The 25,968-nt window shown below is 45.2% G+C and overlaps 1 protein-coding gene across 4 annotated transcripts; it reads right to left on the reverse strand.

Annotated features, from left to right (window-relative positions):
- On the reverse strand, positions 1-24,494 carry fn1b (fibronectin 1b). 4 transcript variants are annotated; one of them, XM_084064593.1, is made up of 46 exons: positions 24,235-24,494; positions 23,216-23,341; positions 22,410-22,547; positions 22,188-22,319; positions 21,579-21,716; positions 21,265-21,426; positions 20,939-21,136; positions 20,376-20,558; positions 19,944-20,120; positions 19,332-19,487; positions 18,561-18,689; positions 17,950-18,093; positions 16,678-16,799; positions 14,658-14,820; positions 14,215-14,397; positions 13,704-13,832; positions 13,352-13,441; positions 12,866-13,060; positions 11,821-12,099; positions 11,225-11,488; positions 11,028-11,122; positions 10,742-10,910; positions 10,364-10,450; positions 9,837-10,028; positions 8,827-9,105; positions 8,484-8,675; positions 8,137-8,226; positions 7,432-7,698; positions 7,211-7,327; positions 6,961-7,122; positions 6,667-6,822; positions 6,126-6,242; positions 5,725-5,994; positions 5,205-5,392; positions 5,018-5,105; positions 4,543-4,722; positions 4,345-4,434; positions 4,047-4,235; positions 3,722-3,811; positions 2,598-3,061; positions 2,335-2,473; positions 2,040-2,201; positions 1,731-1,856; positions 1,517-1,623; positions 1,179-1,283; positions 1-853 (listed from the first exon to the last, which is right to left on the reverse strand). In XM_084064593.1, the coding sequence occupies exons 1-46, from the start codon at positions 24,383-24,385 to the stop codon at positions 764-766; spliced, it is 7,470 nt and encodes a 2,489-aa protein (XP_083920719.1). In that variant the 5' UTR covers positions 24,386-24,494; the 3' UTR covers positions 1-763. The 4 variants fall into 4 exon arrangements, with proteins under 4 accessions (XP_083920719.1, XP_083920718.1, XP_083920720.1 ...); XM_084064592.1 differs by having other exon boundaries at positions 14,652-14,820; XM_084064594.1 differs by lacking the exon at positions 23,216-23,341 and having other exon boundaries at positions 14,652-14,820.
- Positions 24,495-25,968: the final 1,474 nt, after the last annotated feature.

The raw sequence follows: 25,968 nt of genomic DNA on the forward strand, positions 1-25,968 counted from the left end.
TTAAAGTTTGAGTATTTTCCAACTTTATTAAAATACGGGATTCTTTTCATCAACGGTAGCAAAAACTTTGGCACAGACAGTAACATACAAAAATAAGAATTGAATTCACACACTAGTTCAAACATTCACACACTGTGATTAGGATAAATTAAGAGAAAAGTTAGAAAAATTACATATCAGTGTCGATCACAAACAGTGCTACCCCAAGCGACAGTGAAGGGGCTACAGAAAGTTAAAAAACAATTAATACAATTTTGTACATGACCATTACAACACTACATTGGCAATCTTCAAAACAGTGCTTGATTCCTGATTTCTACTTTCTTTGGGAATCGGTATTGGAAAACTATATTTTCATGCCGAAAGAAATGGCAATTTTGGAAATACATACTGTAAATCTGAACATCAAAGAAATGAAATAAAGGTTCACATGAACACATGCGAAGAGAAAGGGATTGTCTTAATCGACATCAACAAGAAATTTCCACCAAAGGAAAAGGAAAACAAGAGACCTAAACCCTTAATCGAATAAGGATTTACAGCCAACATTTTAACACCATGGAAAAGGTTGCCAGATGACAGCCAACGTAATAGCACTTGTGTAAGGCAGCAGGGCAGTGTAACAGTTTCAGTTGAATGTGTTAAGCTCATCACAAAGGCACAAGGCAGTTATTTCAGTTCAGTCACGGACAGGACAGCTCCTGTCGTGTTATGCAGTAGAATGCGTGGACGGTGGAGGAACAGCTCCGATGGGGGACATCCTTTACTCCGGTTGATTCTGGGCAATGTGTACATCAGCCAGCACCTCGGGTCTGAGGCATTCAATGGGACACTGAATGCCTCGAATGTTCGTCTGGATGAGTTGGGGGGAAAATATGAGTGTTGAATTTTCATAAGATCAAATGCTTATCTTGAATAAAAACATATTTTTAGATTTTTACGACATATGCATTACATTCACAGATTTCACACACCGATGACAGAGACAGCATTGCAGGGCAACAAGCTGCTCGTCAGGAGTAGTTTCAGCGTCTTGCTCAGACATTTCGGTATCAGGAGGAGCGGGGATTAATCTGGGAAGCTTCCGAATTCCCAGACAACCTGTGCCTCCTGAGACCGGTGCCACCCCCTCTTGTGCCACAGAAGACGGAAAAATATGTTAATTTCATCCCACTTACCACCGACACCTTGTGAAGATTGTTGTCTCCATATCTGACAGGCTGCAGCAGACTGGCATCAACATCAGAGCCTCGTGGTTTGTGACAGTTCTCGCAACGCCAGCCCTGATGAGACCAAGCAAACATGTTTGTACGCATTTTCACATGACAAAAAAACATACCTAAACCCCAAATCATGCTTTGTTGAACGGCCGAGTCGCTTGCCAGGATTACCTGATTTTCGAGCGAAGTGTATCGCATTTTCACGAACAAAATCAGTTATTCATAACAAGCAACACAGTTGTATGATGAAGCATAAATTGGGCTTAAAGTCTGTATATAATTTCAGTGTGTCTCACTTGTTGTCCCCCAAAGCAAGTGCAGGTGCAGATGGCACCCAGGTACTCCTTCTGCCACTGGCTGCCCACCTGGTACGATTTTCCATCATCGTAGCATACAGATTCATCTGAATGGGAACACAGACACATTGAGAATCACATGCTGCACAATAGAGAGACAACAACATGAACTGACAAACTGGTGGAAACTCTCATGATGGTTAAGAGGACGTACGTGGTTCACACTTGAACTCTCCCTTGCCGTTGCCCAAGCAGGTGCATGTCATCATGTGACCGTTCTCTGCCTGGCGATCCCACTTCTCCCCGATTGGATAGTTCCTGCCGTTGTCATGGCACCACTCTAACATAACGAAAGATTGCGTGAGATGAATTAATTATATGTCGCGTTGAAAATAGCCGGTCTACAAGCTCACAACGTATCTGTCGCATTGCAGCTCGATGCAAGCTTGTAGATTGCTTATTTTCAATGTGTGATACGGTCCACAACCAGGTATAAATCAGGCATAACAACCCAAGGGCTTACTGGAGGAGTCGCATCTGAAGTGACCACTTCCCAGTCCCAGGCATCTGCACCAGAGCTTGAATCCTGTCTCAGACATGCGCTCCCATTCAGTACCAACATCATGGTAGGTTGCCGTGAAAGTGTCATAACATGCATCCGTATTGGAAGGCACACCACCTGGTACTAAATAAAGATGAGAGGGGAAAGGTGAGTAAAGAAAACGTATCGTCATTAACCCCCAAACTACTGTAAGATATTTTCCCACAGGGCCAGTATGACTGCTCTGGTTAAATTAACAAATTGACTTGATCCTTACAAGTGTTGCCAGCAGTAACGACTTCTTCCAGAATCTTGTGCTTGAGTGCCCCCTTCAGGGCCTCAACAATCACGTTGTAAGACGCTCCGGATGTCAAACCTATCAGGGTAGCACTGGTTGCTGTATTTGGCAGACGCATCTGGAACAGGAAGAGATGGGATTTGTTAACATCCTATTCCTAACTATGACTCAATTAACAATGGGTCAAGAATCTGATCAGTCAACATGCTGGCAACCACGACCCTCATCTCTCTGCATCTTACCTGGAACATTTTCTCGTTCGCATGTGTGAGTGGATTGCATGAGACCACGTAAGCTTGGCTCTGCCTGTACGGCTTCCACTTGATGGTGGTCTGTGTCTTTGCCTCCTGTGGGACCCCTGTCTCGTTCTCTGGAAAATCAAATGTAGAGCCAATGGGCACGTTCAGCTTCAAGATAGGCACCCTGTTTCCCTGCGCGTCAGGGTGGGGCACATAGACCAGCGGTTCATACACCTGCCCGTAAGGTGACTGCGGGCTGCCGCCTTGCCCGCTGTAGTCGTTGCCGCCGTTGTTGTTGTTGTTGTGCTCTGTGTACTCCACATGCTGGCCATGCTCGCCAAGCGGGTTCTGACCGTTGGTTCCCACTACCTGTACATTGTTGTCCGCATCAGTCTCAGGCACATCCAGCATGTCGCCGGGGCCTCCAGGGCGATTGGGCAGTGGCAGCGTAAGCAAGGGGTCCGGATCTGGGCGGGAGAAGGTGGGTTAGGGAAGCGAGCAGGTTAAACTGGAGGGGGGTTAAGCGCAGTTGCAGTAGCATATCACATCCACCAGGAGGATAATGATATGGTATGCAATATATATATGATATATGATACATATATGATATGATATAAGATATGCAAAACACAATATGTCATCATAGCATGGTTGGCTGATACTGATATGATATGCAATATATATATGATATATGATACATATATGATATGATATATGATATGCAAAACACAATATGTCATCATAGCATGGTTGGCTACTCTCCAATCATTCCAAGATGCATTTTGAATTACTTTTCTGATGGTATTCAAAATGAAAGCTGTATTACTGTTTTAAAAAACAAAGGCTCAGCATGCATTTGATTTGCTCAAGGCCTCTGAGGCCCAAGGCTTTACAGCAAATCTCTATTGCAGCTAAGCATACAAAAAGCTTGTCATTGAAAACCATGTTGTTTTCTTTGTGTACAAAAATAAGGCTTTACCCATCACAAATCAGTTGAATTCATTTAGTCCATCACATTGTTTGAACCTGTACTGTACTTATCAGTTTATACTGTACACAGTAAAAATCCAGAGTGAAGATTTAACTTAAGACTTCAGATTTTACTATGTGTTCCTTCAAATACTCACGAGTCCTGGTTTTGCCCACAAGAGGAGTGCTTCTCTGCGTGCCCTGGAGAGCAATAATCTTGATGATGTATTCTGTGGCTGGTCTCAATCCTAAGGATAGGGATCAATCACACATATTACGTTAAGTGTAAAAAATAAAAGCAGGAGAGTCTTGTTTGACTTTTCTCAGTGAGTGAATCATTGAGTTTCTTGAAATGAAACAGAAGTGAAAGCACCAAAATGTCACAGGCAGTTTTGTGAGGATCCCCCTTTCTAAATGTACAGTGAGGATTTTAAGTGGTGAAGTTAGAGAGTGTGGACACACAGCAGAGCGACAGGAACCTACCAGGAATGGTGGCATAATTTTGGCCAGCATGTGGGCGTGGAGTGAGCTCCCGTGGGGCTCCTCCGGATTCCTCGTAGGTGATGTAATACCCTGTGATGCGCGTGGCAGGGGGCTGCCATGTGAAGGAGATGGAGTCAGGGCTCAGAGATGTGAACCGGATGTATGATGGAGCCTGGACCACTGGTTTAGCTACCAAAACAAAACACACAAATAGACATTTAATTGGATTATCTGGAAAGTGAAGCGCGGTCAAATCTGGATTGTGTGCCTGTGCATGAGCATAGGAGTGTGGACGAACCTGTTTCAGCATTGAGGGTGAAGGGGGCACTCTTAGTGTTACCGTTAAGGGTGAACAGGTCTATTGTGTAGGTGGTTCCTGGCTCCAGACCTGAGAAGGAAAACAAGATATATTCACTTTAATATCTCCTCAATCAGCTCTCGTTGGAGCCTTGTTACTCCGTCCTGTGGGTGTTTGGAGCAGGTACTTTGCCAGTACCTATGAGGGTGTAGGTGCGCGCGTCTCCCGGGATGGTCCTTCTGATTGTGGGCCGTGTGCCCCTAACGGGTTTAGCCTCGACAAGGAAGCCAGTGATGGTCTCCACCTTGGAGCGCCAGGACAGTGTGATGGCGGACTCCGTCACATCAGAGATACGCACACGTCTGGGTGGACTGACATCTGAGGAAAGAGAAAAAGAACAGGGGGTTATTGGTGAATAAGTGTCTGTGCAATATAGGGCTGTGCACAAAATATTGATTTGGGGATATGTTGTATAAAATGTCTGAGTTTGAATTTCGTCTTTTCATAGCATTGGAATAAAATATATTCTTTACAAACTCATGGTGGCAGTATACACCTGAATACCCAGCAATATACTGTATTTTACGTGAGCTACATGTGTTTATTTTCAATTTGATACATTTTGTAAATTAGCTTGTGTGCGTGTACTGTGGTTTGTGCAACAGCTGCTTACTCTCTAGTGTGGTGACTTCTCCTTGCAGGGGCCTGCTGGTGACTGAGTTCTTGAGAGCGTAGACATATACCTCGTATGTGGTGGCCACCTATAGCATATACATAAATCAAGTATTAAAACATGTTAACCAAGAACCACTTACAATAAATCCAAAGTCATAGTTTAAGGAGGGTTTTTAGTTTTTCACCATTAGTCCTGGTACGACAGCACGGGTGGTGTCTGGAGCGACATTCATCTCTTTGGTTGGTCCATTGTGGTTCTTGGGGTTGACCACCACACGGTAGCCGGTGAGGCGAGCAGTAGGGGCATACCATGACACAACAAAGGAAGACGACCCCACCTCGGTGATGGACAGATCGGTCGGAGCTGGGATGGCTGGGGGACGGAAAGATGTAAAAGCAAACCTTTAGGATTTGAATACACCAGTGGTTCTCAAACCTTTTAATTTCAAGGCATTGCATAGGTATGCATTACTCCAAGGACCCCCATAACTCTTGTACAGTGTACAAATGGAACCATTGGTTCCATTTGTACAATGTCAGAGTTACAGAACTTTAAGGGTCCATTTGGTTCCTAACTACCGTATCATTCATTTTGCTGGGGACCTCCTGGAAGCCGCCCAAGGACCCCTTGGGATCCCCGGACCCCACTTTGAGAACCAGTGTTCTAAATAGGCTCACTGTACATGTGCTGGAGTCATTTAGTACCTGTGGCCTGTGTTCCCACCAGTGGAGTGCTGGGTGTGCGACCGTGCAGGGCGATGACTTTAACCGTGTACTCTGTTCCAGGGCGAAGCCCCCTCAGCACCACGGTGTCCTGGTCTCCCCTGGGTGCGGGACGCAGCTCTCTCTCCCCCTCCTCTGGGCTGAGGAACAGAACGCGGTAGGATGTCACCGTGCCGTCCGGGCTGTCCCATGTGATGCGCATGGAGGTGTCATCCACGTCTGAGAAGGTCAGGTCTTTAGGACGGTCCATTGCTGCAGGAATCGAGGAAGGACGATGTCCATTATCAACTTTCAGGTCTTTACACAAATCTTCCATCAAGAAGAAGAACAGTTTAACAATGCAGCTTCAGCCACTCTTAGATCATCTTTATTGTCACACTGACCAGTAATGGCGTTCTCCACTGCAGGGGAGGAGGGCTCTCCATCGGTGCCCAGGGCATAGACACTCAGGACGTACTCCACAGTTGGCTGCAGGCCATTGAATGTCATCTCTGTAACATCTGTGACGTGGCGATAAAAGGAAGATGTAAGGGATGTTGTCACTTCAGTCCTGTGTCCCCTTGTCTTTATTCTCCGGCAATGGCTACCTCACTGTACATTATTTAGCTTATTAGACGGCTGCTTATAAGATTAATCCTTTGACATAAAATATTGATTAAAATGTGTATTGTTTAATGTAAACAAAGGCAGAACAGCGGTCTGTAATTCAGAGTGAACAGACAGCTTGAGTATTCAACAAAGCCATGTTATAAGTAAATGTAAGGCCCAGTCCCAGGATATATTACTGTATATTTGCAATATAGAAAAGCAATCTTTACCCAAGACAATCTTTCTGTATAATAGACCTAAAACATAATTTTTGTGCAAAAAACATTTCATTCATTCTTCAAGTCATTCTTATCAGCGCTTCTCTGCACATCGTACCAGGGGACACAACCTCGGAGAAGGAGGGTCCCTGGCCATTCTTGGGCACGCTGGTGACTCTGTATCCCCTGATGGGGCCATGTGCCGGGGACCAGCGCACTGTGAGGGCATTGTCTTTCACATCGGACACCAGCATATCAGTGGGAGTCTCAAGGTCTACAGACACAGTGACAGAGAGAGATAGAGAGACGGACACATCATGCATCATACAAACTGTATCCATACTGTACATTCAAATCAAGTAGGCACATTCACAGTTTGCATCTGAAACCCAGTTTCACAGTGCTGTCATACCAGTCTTGTGTGTGACATAGATTGGGGTGCTGGTGGACGGACTGTCTCCTCTCCCAGTAACAGCATAGACGGTGATGGTGTAGTCCGTCCCAGGGTTAAGACCCCGTATGGTGGCGGTGGTCTGTGAGCCTGGGATGGTGAACTCCTGAGGCGTTTCACCGCCTAACACAGGGAGGGAAAAGAGAGATTTAGACACGGCTGATGATGGCTCTAGATTAAAGCATGGGAGGCACCAATGAACTGTACACACCTGTGGATCCATAGGTAATCCTGTAGTACCTCACTGTGACAGAGGGGGCGTCCCAGCGGATATTGATGCTGTCGGGGGTGGATGAGAGCACTTCCAGGTCGGTGGGAGCGTCGGAGACTGGGAGGGGTTAGAGAAGAAATCATGAGCATGAATATTTAAAGAAAAAAGTACTCGACTTCTTGCACTGACAAACAATACAGCTGTCAGGAGGAGAAACTCACTGGTGGCCTGTGTGCCCGTCAGAGGCATGCTCTCCTGGTTGCCGTTAACAGCGTACACATAGATCAGATACTCTGTCTCTGGGGTCAGTCCAGTCAGGGTGAAGTGGGTTCTGCTTGGTGGTAGTCTCTCGTCCTTGGCCCGGCCACCACTGGTCATCTGAGAGCGGATCCGGTAGCCGGTGATGACAGCGCTTGGGGCCAGCCAGTGAATAGTGAAGGAGTTGGTCTGGATGTCAGAGAAGTCCAAGCCAGTGGGAGCATCCAGAACTAGAAGGAAATGGGTACATTATTAAGATGTATGAAGATGTACTCCTAAACAACACGCTAAACTATCATGAAATACATTATTTATTTATTTTTATACTTGTTGTCACAGATATTTTGTTTTTATATACATTTTGAACACCCATTTTATATACTTTCAACACCCCCCTCTGACAGGCAGTGGCACAGCCCATAGTGCCAGCCCATAACACTTCCCACCCACCTTAACTCCCCTGAACATGGCCAATTGTGTTTGTGTGTAGGTGCTTATTAAGCCGGATGTACCACGATGAATTCAAACACATAGACTCTGTGGTGGTGGACAGGTACTTTACCCCTGCTCAAACCGAGTGCCATAAGACCAAATACTTTAAAGAGCATTTGGGCTGTATGTGTGGCTCAACTACCAAGCCTTTATTTTGTACTGTCCATCCTACTTACTGGTTCTCTGAGTTCCGGTGACTGGTTTGCTCTCTCTCTGTCCGTACACACACACAATACTAACATGGTACTCTGTGTTGGGCAGCAGATCTATATAGAAGACAGAGGCAAATGACAAGGTAGCAGGTCAGAATTGGTTGAAAAAGCAAAATAAACAAGCCTCAGAATTATCAGAACAGAATTATCGCCTCACTGTGGCATATTGCTATCCTTTATCTTTTTGCTAGACTTCTTTATTAAAGGTTTATGTAACACAACATAGACTTTTGAAGCAAACTTTGTATGAGGTCTTTGGGTGCTCATAACTTTCTCTATGGTGCAGTGCTGACATCATAGTGGGGTCTTACTCTCCAACATGTAGGTATTGGTGTTTCCGCCCACATTAAGCTCCTTGACGTCGTCATCGGTGGCGGTCGGGTGGTAACGGATCACAAAGCGTGAGATGTCGCTTGGTGTGGGAACGTCTGGGACCGTCCAGGTCACCCTCATGTGGTCAGGGCCCACCCCTCCAAAGTTCAGGTTGGTAGGAGCTGGAATGACTGTAAGGAGCACAGGTTAATGTAGGGTTTAGAAAGAGCCAATGAAGCAACGATAGAACAGTTTACAGTGTTACAAAATAATGTTGCTGTCATATGTAGTTTTGGCTCGAGTGTAACATGTGAATTCATTCATTAGTCTTTTTTAAATCACCAGCTTGTGTTTGCTTTGTGTTTGTGGTGGGCTCGCTCTCCCCCTCCTCTGTAACCGTGATGACACTGATGTCGTAATCCACGCCGGGCTCCAAACCGCGCACCGTGTAATACCCGGCGGAGGAATCCACCATATCGTGGACAATTGGCATGCCCTCGCCTGATGTTACCACTGTTATCCTGTAGCCAGTAATGGCCGTATAGTTCAGAGGGATCCAACGCAGGCCAATCGTGGTGTCAGTAATGTCGACAAAGTCAACATGGCGTGGCGCGGGGACGTCTGAAAGGGTTAAGGCGTATGCAAAGCGCAGGCAAGATCAGAAACAGAGGAAGACAAACAGATACTCTTGAAAGTTCAATAATTACATTGCCCGTAACACCAATGACTATGATGACAAAAGTAGCCATGCTATTTAGAGCTATTTCAAATTACTGTGATTAATAAAACATTCAAGAATAATAACCTCGATAAATTAACCCCAAAACATTAGTGTGACTTAACAATGCCTCTTAATTAAAATAACGTCAGTGAGAAATGACACCATCCCCATGCAATTTGTAGGGTAGACAAGCCAAGGTGTAGCCAACCAGACACAGACAGCCATGTGGCAAAATATTAAAGTCAGCCATGTTAGTAGGACTGTGTAATTACAGTGTCACAGCGACCCAACATTAAACATGTATCATATTCAGAAAGGACAGGTTGCATGATGCTGTTAAATATAGTGACTTTCTTGATGAGATGATAAGTCATCCTATTTTAATTCAATGATGACTGTAAAGTATCCTGGAGACAGATGGAATAAACCTCAGGAAGCTTGGTGTGATGAATGACTAAAACAAAAAAATAATAATAAAAAACAATGACCGATGGTGGAAATATTTGATTCCACTTTTCTCAGACGCATAGTAGCAAATTCCATCCAACGGGAGCTATTTGGTGTGCAGATCTTTTTGTAATTGGCCACAAGGGGGGATGTTTGAGCTGTGTTTCTCCTGGCCTGTTCCTACCTGGTGTGACAGTAGTGGACACAGGAACACTTTCCATGTGGTCCTTCACAGAGAACACGCTGACATTGTACTCCACCCCTGGACTCAGGTTCTCCAGTGTTACCGAGTCCTGATCGGGCCTGACAAACTCCTCCAGAGAGTTCCCTCGTTGACCCTCGGTCGGGGAGCACGCCACTCTGTAGCCTGTAATGCCTGCAGGGCGGCAAGAAAAATACAAGAGAGGATTACGGGGTAAATAATGTGAGAAATCCATGCACTGCTTTATTCTATAACTATCCACACTTTTGTTGCACAGCTATATAAATTAATTTGTTTTATTATTGCATTTAAGATACAGTATCTATCTATGATTTGAGAGAATGTGAGAATTTATGGTACGCGGAAGAAAAAGAGAACAAGGGAAGGCAAGACAGCAAGAGGACTGGACTGTTTCCTGGAAAAGGAATATCACTGGTAGGCCAAGGTCCAGCCTTGCCTAAACCTGTGGTCCGAGCCAGCAGAGCGTGGGGAGCACAGTCAATATTTACCTGGGGTACTAACGCCTACCCAGTGGACAGTCAGATCTCCAGTGTCTGGGTTGGACTCCAGCCTTAGGTCCGTAGGAGGGGACAAGGCTGTAGGGAGGGGAAATCACAACATTGGAATCGGACTATGAGTGTGATGAGTGTGTACCAGCTGTGGCTCCCGGAGATAAAAGAACACTCATGATTTTACAGTGCAAAGTGACCTTTTCTGATCAGTAGTGGTTAGACGTGATGAGAGAGCAGAATTTTAATGTAATTAAATGATGTTCAAGTCAGAGTGAAAATCAATTGTATAGCCTTCTTTTTTCATCGGTACCTGTTGCCTAATAATAATCACAGCCACAAGTCATAAAGTCACAAAATAAAGAAATAAAAACTCACAGGTGACCACATTCCGGGTGATGGGATTGCCACGGTTACGGCCATTGAAGACGGGCTGAACACTGTAGATGTATTCAGTTCCGGGGGTCAGACCAGACACATAAATACTTCCGGAGTCAGAAGTCACATCTCTGGGTGCCTCTCCTTCCTGGCCTGGGCGTACAGAGAGCTGCGGAACAGGAGGTCAAACATCCAAAATCAATTAGGAACAATATTATATATTTATACATCAATAAATCTAGTTTTATAGTGTGGTGATATGGATAGGTGATTGAGCTGTTTCTACCGTGTAGCTCCACCTCGTGACGGGTATCCATGTGATGATGATAGACTGGTCGGTAACCTCGGTGCTGAAAGGAGGTGCATTCCCCATCTGAGGAGCTGGAAGAAGAAAAACAATAAATTATTTATTTGAGTGCCATTTCACTTAACGTATTCATTCAAATGACTCCATCCTTCGGTTCATAATCTCCTTATACTCACTGGTGGTGAAGTACTCCGTGACGCCCTCACTGAGTTCGTTGTCCTGCTTAGACTGCAGGGTCACGGTGTACTGCGTGTCCGGACGAAGACCCCTGAGAGCGTACTGGGCGACACCCCCTGGGATGTCCTTCCGGACGGGGTTAGAGCCCTCCATGCCCACGAGGACGCGGTAGCCGGTGACCACCGAGCGGGGTGCCTCCCAGATGATCAAAGCGCTGTCGTGACCCACGTCGGTGAATCGCACGTTGGTGGGGGTGTCGGGCTCTGGAAGGGTTGGGAATGAGAGGTTTGTTGTTTGCTGTATGTCTATTCAGGAGTGTACAGCAGTGGCTCTCAAAGTGGGGTTTGGGGACCCCCACGGGTCCTTGGGGGGGTTCCATGGGGTCCCCAGCAATATTTTTGAATACAGCATCACAATTATTTTAACCACTTTATCCAGTTTGGGGGGTCCTTGACTTGAAAATGTTTGAGAACTACAGGTGTGCAGGACTTAAATACAGCATCACAATTATTTTAACCACTTTATCCAATTTGGGGGGTCCTTGACTTGAAGATGTTTGAGAACTACAGGTGTGCAGGACTTAATGGACACTTACTGGTAGACTTCTCGCCCACCAGCGGCTGGCTCTCCACCCCTCCGTTGATGGCGTAGATGTAGAAGCGGTACAGGGTGCCCGGCTGCAGGTGGGTGATCTCTGCGTACGCGTTGGGAGACATGGGCAGCTGTAGGGGCCTGTGCTCCGTGCCGTCGGGGAGAACGGGGCTGAAGGTCACACGGTAGCCGGTCACCTCGCTAGGGGGGCCGGTCCAGGTGATGGAGATCCTCACGTCAGACACGTCGTAGAACTGCAGGTCAGTGGGGGACGGCACGTCCTCTGTGGATCAGGTGGGAAAATCCATTGTCAGATCATTCAATATTGTTTATTTGATGCTCTCTTTGAATGTAAAATATCTTACTGTGCTGGGAACAAGGAAGAAAGGTATTCATTGACATACAGATGGAAGTATAGATGTGACGCAGGTGTGCATTTGTGTCTGGGGTCTAACCTGAATCAATGACAGATTATTCAAGTCTCAGACTATACTTAGTTATAGGCGGCAAAGAAGCTTTAACAATGTGGTGAGTGGCTCATTCCTAACCCAAAGCAAAGGGGAGACTTCATCCAAAGCTCTCTCTATGCGGCAACTTCAGCTCCAATTTGATTTAATCTGCCCACTGTCATTCACACGACTTTATCTGAGGTCAAACCAACTCCTACGCAGGAACCAAAGAATGGTTCCAATATTTCCATTCCAGAGGAAACGGAGGATGATATTTTATGTTGAAGATTAAATGAAACAGTTCCCATGGGCTCAACTAAAAAGAAGGTCTGTGACTCTTATCCAGGCCAAATGTTTCATTTGTTCAAATAGGCCAGAGCTAATTTAACACATTCTGTAATTACAATATGTCATAATAAACTGGTTCTCAACGTCGGGTCCTGGGACCACACCAGAGGTCCAAATGGACCCTTAACGGGTCTGTAAGACTGAGAGCGTACAAATGGAACTGCACACTCTCAGAGTTAAATTAACACTAAGGATTTTACAGTGTAGACTGTCCCAAAGACAAAAAAATGTTATATGGAATATGTACTGTACCTGGGACAGGTGATCCGGCAGTGTTGACCTGTACAAACACAGGCTCACTCTCCTGGTCTTCCTCTACAGCATAGATGCTGATGTTATAAAGGTGACCGGGTAGAAGGTCAACCAGGGTTACAGATGTCTCTGTTTCTGGCAGGTTGAGCTCATTGATGCTGCCCTCTATTGACGGTGTGTACACTACACGGTAGCCTGAGACGGAAACATACAGGAGTTCAGATACAGTAGTACAGTAGTACTGACAGTGTGGATATACTACAGGATAGCCTGAGACGCACAAACACACAGGAGATCACATATATTTACTCATTTAAATCAGTATTTCCCAAACAATGCGTCAGGACCCATTTTATGGGTTGTGAGTAAATGTCCTTAATGTCCTAAGTGTTTCTTTAAAAAGATTAATAACAATAAAATAAACAAAATTAAACAAAAAATATCTAAATATTACATTTTTTTGCATAATACCATGAAGTTTCTCACCAGTAATAGGGGCCTGTGGCCTGGACCAGCTGATCATGATGGAGGACTCTCCCACATCACCAATTGTGTGTCTAGCAGGGGCATCAGGGGCTGAATACAGGAAGAGAGAGAGAGAGAATTATATTAGATGTCCATTTTAATTTTACAGCAATCCGTACAGTAAGCACTTAAAAGAAAAAACCCTGTGGAATACTTCCAAGCTCATCTCAAATGTCTCAATGACAGATACGGTGAGCTAACTTTGAAACCCTCTTATCAAGTTGCATGGATGCAACACCAAAAGTTAGAATATGGAGATACAGTAGGAGGTTTCTACCAGACAGCGACGATATGGAGAAAGGTTCCTTCCTACCTGTGGTCTGTGAGGTGGTCAGTATGAGGTTGGGCTCTCCGTCGGTGGGCAGCTCGTACACGTTGACGTTGTACCTGCGTCCTGGCAGCAGGTCAGTGATGCTGACAGACGTAGTGGAGCGAGGCAGGTCTGTGAGATCAGAGGGTGGTGCGCAGGTTAAAACGCCTGTTTACTGCTATCGACAGCCTAGCAAATTACTGAACTTCTAATCATAATCAAATCGGCTAAAGTGCTTGAATTTATTTCAATTTATTTTATGTGTAACGTTTTCTTTTGTTGCAAAAATGTATTTCATTTATTTATTTTACCAGATTATCACTCATGTGATCTGTCATGTATGAGGACCACAATGGAAATAAGTCCTTGACTTTATTGTGCATCATTCTAGAAATGTTCTAACCTGTTTGTTATTGCTTTTCAAATAGACTAAACTAAAACTCCTAAATCCTGGCTCCGTGCATGCAAGTCTTTTTGAACATTTCCAGTCAAAACCGTAACGCAGGGCTCTCACCCAGCACTTTGGGCGTAGCCCCGTCTTCGCTGAGCTCGTACTCCACCCTGAAGCCGGAAAGAGTGTCGGAGGCCGACACCCAGGAGATGACGAAGCTGTTGGAGGTGATCTCTGTCACAGACTCGGAGGTGTCCACTTGTGGAGGAGGTTGGTTGGTCTCTCCCTCTGATGCCACTCTCGACACTGGACAGATGAGGTGAGGGTGGTGGAGACAGGGGGAGATTGTGAGGTTTAAGGTCAGTCCGTGACAGAGTGTGTGTGTGTGTGTGTGTGTGTGTGTGTGTGTGTGTGTGTGTGTGTGTGTGTGTGTGTGTGTGTGTGTGTGTGTGTGTGTGTGTGTGTGTGTGTGTGTGTGTCTGTGTGTTTTGAGCATGCACCGTACAGACAACATTCGTTGCAATTTGTAATTGTGAGGAAGTCGTGCAGATCCAACTCACATGAACCCTGGTTAGTGGTGAAGTCGAAGCGCGTGACCTCACGGCCTCCGTAGCGTATGATGCTGATGAGCTGACCCTCGTACGTGATGCCTGGTCGCAGCCCAGCGATGGTGTAGGAGTTCAAGTTGCCAGGGATAGTTACCTCCTTCCATGGAGCACGGGTGTTTTTCTGTCGGGGAGGGGGAGGTCAAAGGGCAGAGGTTAACACTCTGTTAAGTGCCAGTGACAGCAGAGGTAAGAGTGCATTATGCAGTGGTTCTCTATCATTTTCATGTAAAGGACACTCAAAATTATATTCATTTGCCCGCAGACCCCCATCTAAAAAGATTGTGTGCCAGTAGGGACCGCTATAAGAAACAAAATGTATCCTAACATTTTCAACATTAGTCAACATTTTTCAAAAATAGCCAATCTACAAGCTACAGTATGTACATCGGCTATTTTTTTGTAGGATAAAATAGAAAGTGGTAAAACAGATTTTGATGCTATATCAAGTAATTTTGTTGGGGACCCTCTTCACCACCACTGGGGGGTCCCCAGACCCACTTTGAGAACCACAGGCGAAATTCATTTGATGCAACTCTCCAGGTGAGAAAAACATAAGGCCTCCCATAATGTGAACGCTTGGATGGAATTGTATTAAAATTTCACTATTAAACAATACTGGCTAAATAAAGAACAATAGTATCATGCTTTGACTTGAAATACCAGATTTATTAAAAGAATGCCCCACTGTCAAATATGTGGTACTGTAATTTTGTAGATATTGAGTGTGTTGATATTGAGTGTTCTTTCTGCAAATATGACGGTCCATTTCTGGGCACTGACTGCAACTGTTAACTCCTAAACCTACAGTCATTTAGGTTGGCACTGTTGGAAAACAACATGCTTCCTGTGCATGAAACGTATGGAGGTGAGAGTGTCCCTGTGGTCCAAAACCTACAAAACACTTAAGGGGTAATGTGTTCTAATTCCAGTAGGTACCATTAACATTTCAAACAGCTTGTAAAATATTCAGAGGTCTTCAAAGAGAAAAGGGATGTGTTAGGGAAAAAGGGAGTGTGAGAGAGAGATGGTCTTCTTGATTCCGTCCTGTGCACACGGGTGCATGGATATGGATGTGTGTGTACGACGTGTGTGTGTGTGTGTGTGTGTGTGTGTGTGTGTGTGTGTGTGTGTGTGTGTGTGTGTGTGTGTGTGTGTGTGTGTGTGTGTGTGTGTGTGTGTGTGTGTGTGTGTGTGTGTGTGTGTGTGTGTGTGTGTGTGTGTGTGTGTGTGTGTGTGTGAGTGTGTGTGTGTGTGTGTGTGTGTGTGTGTGTGTGTGTGTGTGTGTGTGTGTCTGTGCACATGTATAAATCCGTGTGTATCTACCACTTTATAAGCTTTTTCCCACAACGATTGTGAAACCAGAAAAGAAAATCGACCTTGTGTGGACATTGTTGTGGTGCCCATGAGGAAAAGGATAATAAAAAACCAAAAAAAAAGATTTCCGCTCAAAGATAGTAGATAGTGTGTGTGTGTGTGTGTGTGTGTGTGTGTGTGTGTGTGTGTGTGTGTGTGTGTGTGTGTGTGTGTGTGTGTGTGTGTGTGTGTGTGTGTGTGTGCGTGCGCGTGTGCGTGTGCGTGCGTGTGTGTGCGTGCACGCACTGTGAGTTCACAAGGAGTTCATGCCCTCTTGTTTGTGCATTTCCAAACTTCAGTCAACATTACCAATCACAGCCTGTCCTCATTCAGACATGACGGTAAACGGTACACATGGTAGTCATCACTTTATCTTACTTTACTTTATCACACTTTCAGAGAGAAATGAATGTTCAATCGTAACAGTGTCTGTAAAGCACAGTTAAAACCAACTAACAAATTGCTTCACATAAAACGGAAGAAATTTAATATTTACAAAGGCAACCCGCAAAGACTGTGATGAACATAAGAAGAGAGGAGGGAGAGGAGTCCACAGTCCAAAATCTGAACACTAAATACAAAAAAAAAATAAACAATACATAATTAAATCAAATGGATTACTCACCACTCTCCATTTGAGGATATACTGGGTGATGCGTGCATTGGCAGGGGCATTCCACTGTATAGGGTGCGAGTCGGGCTGTTTCCCTGCCTCTGTGATGATCACCTGGACAGGCCTGTTGCCCCCTGGGTAGCAGCAGGTTGGAGGGTGTGCCCAAGGATGGAAGGGTAGAGAAAGGAAGAGGGTGAGACAGAACCATGACAAAGCTGTCAGTAATGAGGTGATCTTGATGAGACAGAAATACAGGAGAGACTAGACTGGCTTCACAGACCAGCGACAAAGTCCGTGCTCTCGACAAATGTAACACCATTGCGTACACAGGGCGTTGGTGTACGTTTGTTGCTCTGTCAGACAGCTGGTAGAGGACCAAGCCACCAGACAACCCTCTTCGCAGTCTAGGTTTAACATCGTAGCCTAAGTCCAGCTCCAACACCCACAACTGACTTGGCTCTTGAAAATAACACCAAGGTACTATGTTCGCACGCACACACAAACATACGCGTACACGTACTCATAGAGGGCTGCTCCCTCTCTCTCATAGTCTTCAAAGTTGTGAAGCAGCTTATGATAATTTAGTGCTTTTGTGAGGTACCTCCAGAGGTCCATTGACCTGCACAGACAAATACGCATTCCTCTGCTGCTGCCGGTGACAAGCAGGATAAATGAGCCAGTTGAACTAGGGCAGGTGTATTGTGCTATGGTGATAGATCATCCAGAGTACCTGGTACAGTAGAATGCCACTTGAACTTGAGTCATTTATCGAACAAAGAGGACATTATTTTGTCTTACATCCTGACCATTTAAGGTTACATATAATATTAAAACCCCCTCCCCCCAGCGAAGCTGGCCAGCTTGGCAAATTTAAGGGTAAGGAGGTGTCGGGAGGGCCAAACTCTCCATAACTACAAAGAAGAACCCTACTCCATTTGTCAAACTTCAAAGTTGAGGAATCCACCCCTGGTGGGCTCCCAGGGGTGTGTGAGAGGTGAGGAGGTCACTGACACAGTGGCGACTTTAAAAGGAAAGGAAATGTAAATTAAATGCTGGCAGGTGTCTTATTCAGTGGTGTGAGATTAGGGGAGGGTTGTTAAGCCTAGAAGCCCAAAGAGGCCTTTGTTTTCTGAACTTCTGCCCCTAAAACCTGCCCCTCCCTTATTAACAACTTCTGTAACTCAGAGAGTCCATTTCCTACATTCATTCTATAGCTTATCTGGTGTGATGTTTATTACAAAGAACATCTTATTCTTTTTATTGAGCATCATAAGCGTTTCTTACCTGGGACTGTTTGCTGGGGCTCACAGCTTAGCTCGCCGATGCCGTTGCCGTAGCAATAGCAGCGGTAGCGGATGCCGTGGATGACTTTGTCCCAGGATTCGCCGAGCTGATAGAATGCCCTGGACTCTGGTTCCTGACACTGGTCTGATTACGAGAGAGATAGAGAGAGATTAACTTGGGCTTGTTGTTATTTTCAACTGAAATATCGTTGCTGTCAGGCCGAAACCTTGTATCTCAATATTTCAATTCTTTTTTTTTCCCCCCAAAGATGAATGCCCAGCTTTGTTGTACAAGTGTCATACAAAAGTAGTGAAAGAAGCCAATCTACAAGCTCACAACGCGTCCCACATATCATTTTTTGCATTTTCTTTTTTGCAATTTTGGAAGTAAAAGGGAAAGTGATAAAGTGTTTCTGTGGGTTTTACAAATATTTAACCAATGAAAAGTATTAACAACAGCTTGTGACTAAATAATAACTATTTTGGATCCATTGGAGAACACGGGTTCTTTTTTACATATAAGGGTTGGACATACAAGGGTTCCACCCGACAGTGATGATATGCGGAGCAATGCGTGTTGATGATCAGCACATCTCTCCCGCAAATACCCACCAATAGCATCGCACTTCCAGCGGCCACGTCCCTGTCCAAAGCAGGTGCAGTTCATCATGTAGCCCTCGTCATGGCGCTTAGTGAACAGCTGGTTCACCTCATAGGTCAGGCTATCGACGACACACTGGTCTGTATGCAGAGGAGACAGAGTGAGAGAATTTCATGGAAACCGGAAAAGGACATGTGGTCATGTCTGACAACACAGTTAAATCCTCAGTGTTCGTTCATCATTTGTACCTCAGAGACATTTTTTGCCAGACCCAAGGGGTCTGCCTACATGAGGCTTTGTCCCTCTTTCGTCCATACATGGGCATAAAAGGGACCTCGGTCCATTTCGTCCATACATGGGCACAAAAGACACAGAATTTCGTCCCCCTTTCGTCCATACATGGGCATAAAAGGGACCTCGGTTATTCTGGGTCTGGCAGAACCAGGTCTCCTGGTCTTGTTAATTAACACTGAGGATCTTACTAACTGTGTACACGACCCCAGTATAATATTTCCATAATCCCAATATAATACCCCAGTACAGTGGTTCTCAAAGTGGGGTCCATGGACCCTCATGGTTTCTTGAGGGGCTTCCAAATGAACCCTTACAGGTCTGTAACTCTTTTCTACTCTGAGAGAGTAGAAACCTCTCAGAGTGTGGGGGTCTTTAAAATTAAAAGGTATGAGAAGAGCCACTGCCCTGGTACACTGCTACCTCAATATAGGCTATTCTTGTATTAAAATAAGACAAAAAGACAAAAAAGTTGGCGTTGGCCCTCTTACCTAGTAGCTGAGTGTAGGCGACGCAACTCCACTCCCCACGTCCACTTCCCAGGCACGTGCACTGCATCATGTGACCCAGGACTTCATGGCGCTTGTCCCACTTGTCACCAACACGGTGCATCTGTCCATCGTTGGTGGTGCATACTTCCTCATGGGCTGCATAGAGCATGACAGAAATATAGACCATCAATGTGCGTGCGCGCGCAAGCGTGCGAGAGAGTAAGATTGCCAGGGGTTGTGATTGCGTGACTCACTCCCATCACTGTTATACAGTATGTTTGCTAAGTGACCCATTCATCATCAAAACATCTGTCTCAGAGCGAGATTAGATAAGACTATTTATCTTGATTATGCTCCTGACAAAAGACACATATCAGTGAATGATGAAGTCATGAACAAATAAGTTATAACTACTCTGAAAGGCAGTTACCATTGCTTATCGCCATTAGCAAGTACTGTCAAACATTTTTAAGTTGTTGCCTATTGAATGCATTATTACTTTATTACATTATTGCGTCGCAAACAGCAGATTCACCTCATCAGCACACACACACACACACACACACACACACACACACACACACACACACACACACACACACACTCACTCACCAGCCATGGGGCAGAAGCCAAAGCGCTGCTCTCCGTCGTAGTTGTAGGTTGTCCCACACCACCTCATGCCATCGCGGCGGCCATCAGCGGTGCAGTCAGTGTAGTTGCGGCCGTTGTAGAGGAAGGGGAAAACGCACAAAGCGCCATTGGAGTTTCCGCCTCGGGTGGCCACCGTGACTGTAGGTCACAAAGTAAAGAAGTCACGATTTTCTATCGAATAAATACAACACTGTATCTCTCTACACTGCAGTAAAATCTTCAGTGTTCATTTATCTATTTGTAACTCAGAGAGAGTACAAATGTGTACACACGGACCATTATGTTTGATTACATTTGAGTTAAATGAACACTGAGGATTTTACTGTACACCCCCTTTTCTACCTCAGTTCATCCCCCGTCACTCCCTCCCTCTGTCCTCTCCTGTTTTCTCACCATACTGCTCAGTGCAGAAGGAGTACTGCTGGTCTCTCTCGTACTCAGACGTGGTAGAGCACCACAGCTGTCCGTCAGTGCGTCCGTCTGAGGTGCAGGAGTAGTAGGTCTTCCCCATGAAGACGAAGGGGAACAGGCATGGCTGGCCGTTGGAGTTGCCGCCATACACGGGGGAACGGGCCTCTGCAGACAGGAGGGGAAAGTTCATTCATTCATAATAATATAATACTGTATAATACACCTTACTATACAAGGACTTTCCATCCACACTAAATCCTAGGGTACAGAAAGCCCACAGCTTCAGGATTCATGCCTGACATTCAGAGCCCGGGGTTAATGTCTTCAACATGCTCACAGCACTCATCAAATTGAAGTTGTAGCCAACATGAGTGGCATCATTGATTGGACAAAAAACTAATTCCATTGCTTTTAACACTAGTGAACATGACCCCGGTGTTTTGGTGATTACTCCCAAAAAGTATGGGAAACCCTGCGCTAGAGCACAGTTTAGGAAGCCCCCATCCCTCTTCCAGACCCCTTCCCTTCCTCCATGCCACTCTCACCCCATTCCTGACAGCTGATTCCATTGCCCAGGCAGGTACACAGCATCTGCTTGTTGCCCTGAGTCCTGATCCAGCGCTGTCCATCGTAGTAGGTGGCTCCGGCATCTGTGCGGCAGGTGCCTTCAGCTGGGGGCTCGGGATGCTCGGGAAAGGGCTGAGGCAGGGGTAGGATCTGTGTCACCACACGAGCACCTGGGACTGCACGCACGGGCAAATGTTACACAAGGTTACACAAGGTACGATGGCGTGAGCACACATGTTTGTCAATATCGAAGGGAAATGAATGATACAGTTGGGTGTATAGTTTTTTGGCGCTCAGTACTAACCCAGGCCAGTGCTCTGATGGGAGCTACTATGTCTCTCGCACTTCCACTCTCCACGGCCATTTCCTGTGCAAAGGCACTGCAGGGTCTGTCCACGTGTGTCTGTCTTGGTCCATTTATCTCCAATACGGTATGACCTCTTGACGTCCTGGTCATTACAACGGTCTGTGCAGAACAGAGCCATAACAGAGCTCAGTGTTAGACAATCAATTGCAATGTGCCTTGCGCGTGTGTGTGTGTGTGTGTGTGTGTGTGTGTGTGTGTGTGTGTGTGTGTGTGTGTGTGTGTGTGTGTGTGTGTGTGTGTGTCCTACTCACTCCTTGAGGAGCAGGTGATCCGTCCATTGCCCTCTCCCAGACAGGTACAGTCAATCATCATCCAGCCTTGGTATGGTTTCTCCCATGTCTCCCCCACCACATAGGACGATCCACCAGTGTTGTCATAGCAGCGCTCAGCTTTATGAAAATAATAACAATAATAATGAATTCATAAAAAAGACAAGTGCAGAATCTCCAGTTCTTCATGAAACACAACAGTGTTCTCAAACTTTTTAATTTGAACTCTCAGAGAGTTACCTGTAAGGGTCCATTTGGAACTATCTCAACCGTTAAAACAACCAAAATTAAAACGTCTAAAAATGGAAAAACGTAAGGTCAAAATCAATATGGCACGAGTGATTAGGAGTGTTTGCGTGTGCTTGTGTGCACGCATAGTGTGTTCATGTGTGTTCAGTTGAACACAGTCCTGTCCTGATATTGATGATATTGCCATTTGTATTTCAGTGGTATTCCACATAGGAAACATATTTCCTGTTTTCTCTGTCAGTCCTAAGTTTATATTGATATGACACCTGCAACAAATCAAAGCATTTGCTGGAAAAGGTTGAATAAAACAGCTGGTTAAAGTAAACATAGCCTACTCCTCACCCACGGGTTTGCAGGTCCACTCTCCTTTGCCATTCCCAAGGCACACACACTCCAGCATGTAGTCAGCACTGTCGTGAGGCCTTTGCCATGTGTCCCCGATTCTGTATGACTTCCCACCTTCATGGCAGCGGTCTGAAAATCATAAAATGTTGCGTTTTTTTTCTTCTTCTTCCGTAAAATAGAATACAAATGTGGTCTTGTTTAGTTGTCGGGACAACTTACTTGCAATGGTACAGCTGATCTTGCCTCGATCGGAACCGATGCAGGTGCAGTCCCATATCATCCCCTCCTTAGGTCTCTCGTAAGTTTCCCCAACGCGGTACGATCGGTCATTGTACTTATCGTAGCACTGTTCATCCACTGCAAAACACCACACAGATAAAGTTAGGTTATACAAATTGAATGTGTCTTATGGATTTACTTCTGCTCGAAATTAACAGCGTGCGTTAGCCATGGATTACACGACGGTCGTCATGGATGATCTGCAACCTGGTGTTTGCACTTTCTCTATTTACGGCCCGTACATCTACATAATCGTTCACATTTCAAATATTAAGTGCTTTCCCCATGGCCACGGATGTTACAATTCTGTAAGGAATACAGAAGTACCCGTATCTTCCGTATTGTTCAATAAAATGCATTTTAATCTGCTCGTTGGCCATTTTCTCATAGAGTTATAATGTATCAGAGTGCAATACACCTCCCAACCAATAGGGTCACGTAGTTGAAAGCATATGGAGGAAATACGGAGAAAATGGCCACCGATCGGATTATAATGCTCTTTATTGAATGACGGAAGGTACGGGTACTTCTGAGGGTCCAAACATAATGTTAACATCCGTGGCCATGGGGTAAGCACTTTATATTTGACATGTTGACGTTTATGTAGATGTACGAACCTTAAATGGAGAAAGTGCAAACACCAGGTTGAAGTTCTTCCATGACTCATGATATGACAGTCATGTTTCAGGGCTAAGCGTGCGTAAAGGCGCACACGGACGCACAACCATTATGCTGCTATCACTGACCTTGGGCCTTAGTTTTACATTTGATCCCTGCTGCCCCGTTGCAGGTGCACACTAGCGTGCTATCCCGGTAGACTTTCTCCCACTGTTCATGTAGTCTGTATGATCGACCGTTTTCTTCACAGCCGACTATTTAGAAAAAGTATATTGGACAAACTATCAGTCCATAGTTTCAAATCGTGTCTTTTACAGGGAATGACACATTTGATACGAATAACCTATTCGCGGCCACACTTTTTAAAATATTTAGGCCACTTGTCTCCTAGTACAAACGTAGGCTCCCTGGTCCAGATCGTTATAGTGAGTTCTCTCTAACGCTCTGCTAGGCGCGCTGCTCTGCACATAGACCCGAAAATTCCACTGCGTGCGAGGTCTCCGTCTTTAGTAAAAAATAAACAAAACTATTTCGCTACTCACCAAAACAAAGGCTGTTTTGTTTTGATGAAAGTCTATTCTCCAGGGTGGGAATCCTCTCAGCACCTCACCTTCTCTGAATAATACACTTTTTTGGGAAGTAAATAAAATATGTCCGCCGAACAGAAATGATTTAATTGATTCCGCCGCGCTCTCTACAGGTCTGGTCAATGATACTTTATATTGACCAAATCTGTAGAGGGCGCAGTGGAGTAAATACAATAATTTCAGTCTGGCGGACATATTTTATTTTCTGCCCAAAAGGTGTATTATACAGAAAAGGTGGGGTGCTGAGAGGCTTCCCACCTGGAGAATAGACTTTAAACAATACAAAACTGCCTTTGTTTTGGTGAGTAGCGAAGTAGTTTTGTTTATTTTTTTACTAAAGACGGAGACCTCGCACGGCAGTGGAATTCTCTGAATATGAGCAGAGCAGCGAGAAATCACTAACGCTCTGGACCAGGGCTAGTACAAAAGTAGCACAAATGATGAAAGAAATGAAAGAATATGGCTAAACTAAAAGAAACCGGTCCAATTGATCTTTTGGGCCATGCGCCTATACGCGCATAGTTAAATTGTAACATAGGAAACACATGGTTGAACTGTACCGTTAGAAATCGGTGCTGTGTCCTGGAAGTCTGGATAGACTCGATGCTGCCCAGCTTGTCTCTTGGTTTTCCCATGATTCTTTGGCATACAGTACACTGCGCTGCTTACGCACAGGGCAACTAGCAGCCCCGTGCACGGGCTTAGAGTCATTCTGCAGTTAGAAAGAAAAAGCTGTGGTAAGAGATTTGCGTGTTGAGTCCCAGATTCCCCCTTGGTTTCAAGTCGCTGCTTCCCCAGGCGGTGCTGTGTACCGCCTTGCAGCTGATGCTCTAGACCGAGGAAAGGGTGCACTCTGCTTTTATATGCGAATAAGACGATGCTATTGTGGGGGGAGGGACTGCCACATCCCAGGACCCACCCCAGCCCATGCGAGGTTGCCACCCCAACACAGAACTGTGAGCAAGGAAAGGTGTTATAACAAGAAAGACCATCAATCTGATCCTGTCGAAAGGATGTGAAAACATCCTCCCCTGGCATTAGATGCAAACTGGCCTGCTTAGAAGAGGCCAGCCAAGGTCCATTCTAAAACCTAATATGATGGAATATTTCAGAAAACTGAAATACTCACAACTAAGATAATAAACAAGTAAAATGACAAATGCCCACGAAGAAGAGAAGAATATATTATAGACTTACTAAGTTCCATCACAGTCCAGATAGCACATCTTCACTTTAACTCTATTATTTGGATCATATTGAGAAATGTAGGGTCTATACATTTCTCAACAGGTGGCAAAAGTCAGTTTCGATAATGTGAAGAAGGCCTTCACCACGTTATCGAAAACGTTCAGCAATTCTTGGATGAATTGCTTAGGCCAATTTGGATCCATTAGTACACCCTCACCCTGGTTCAATTAACACTGCATTTTACTCCCATGTGAAATGCAGTGTACCATGTGTCTAGTAGGTTATAAAAACTGAAAACGGTATTCCTTCACACACACCCATCCCACCTCACCCCACCCCCTTCTCTCTGTTATCCCCCATTTTCTTTTCTTTTCTTGCACAACAAGAGATGAATATTCATTATTCTTATGTATCCATCCTCAAATCCATCCATCCATCCACCCTCTCTGTCCATCCTGTCATCTATTTGTTTTTGTGTCAGTACGGACCACCTGAGTCAGATGAAATCACACTTAAATAGAATCACAATGTTTGATTTATTCCCCGTCTAGGAATAGATGTGTCAAAGAGAACTAGGAGGGGGGGGGGGGGGCATCCAGAAGTGGTGTTGGCTGTTGCCATTGGGACACTTACAACACAACTAAGAGCAGCATTTATTCAATAGGCACTAGGCTTACTCATAGTTATGGTCTGGACTAGTGGCTTCTGTATGTGGGGTCTAGTTCCTGTCAGAGAGCACAGTTACTGTTGGTAGACAGAGTCAATTTATTGGCACGGAATAGCCCAAGTTCTGGAACACCTTGCCGTATTCCAGAACCTGTGCTATTCGGTGCCAGTAAAATGGTAAAAGCGGTGTTCTCGTTTTCAAAACAGCAGCATGAATCACCAGCCTCTCACATGTGGAGAAAGTTTCCATATGGTTTCCACTCGTGAAATGGCTTTGTGTCAAGGAGGATCAAAACATGGGACAGTTTGTCCTGCAGGATGCAGACTTCCGAAAAAATAGTCTGACTTCCATATTCACACATTTTGTGCAGTAACCTCTCACCTAAAGTATAACTTGGGGGGGGGGGGGTGCATATGATCGCGTATAGCTGAAAGTGGAG

The sequence above is a fragment of the Gymnoscopelus microlampas genome (assembly GCF_963454915.1).
Source record: "Gymnoscopelus microlampas genome assembly, chromosome: 1".
Classification (NCBI taxonomy): domain Eukaryota; kingdom Metazoa; phylum Chordata; class Actinopteri; order Myctophiformes; family Myctophidae; genus Gymnoscopelus; species Gymnoscopelus microlampas.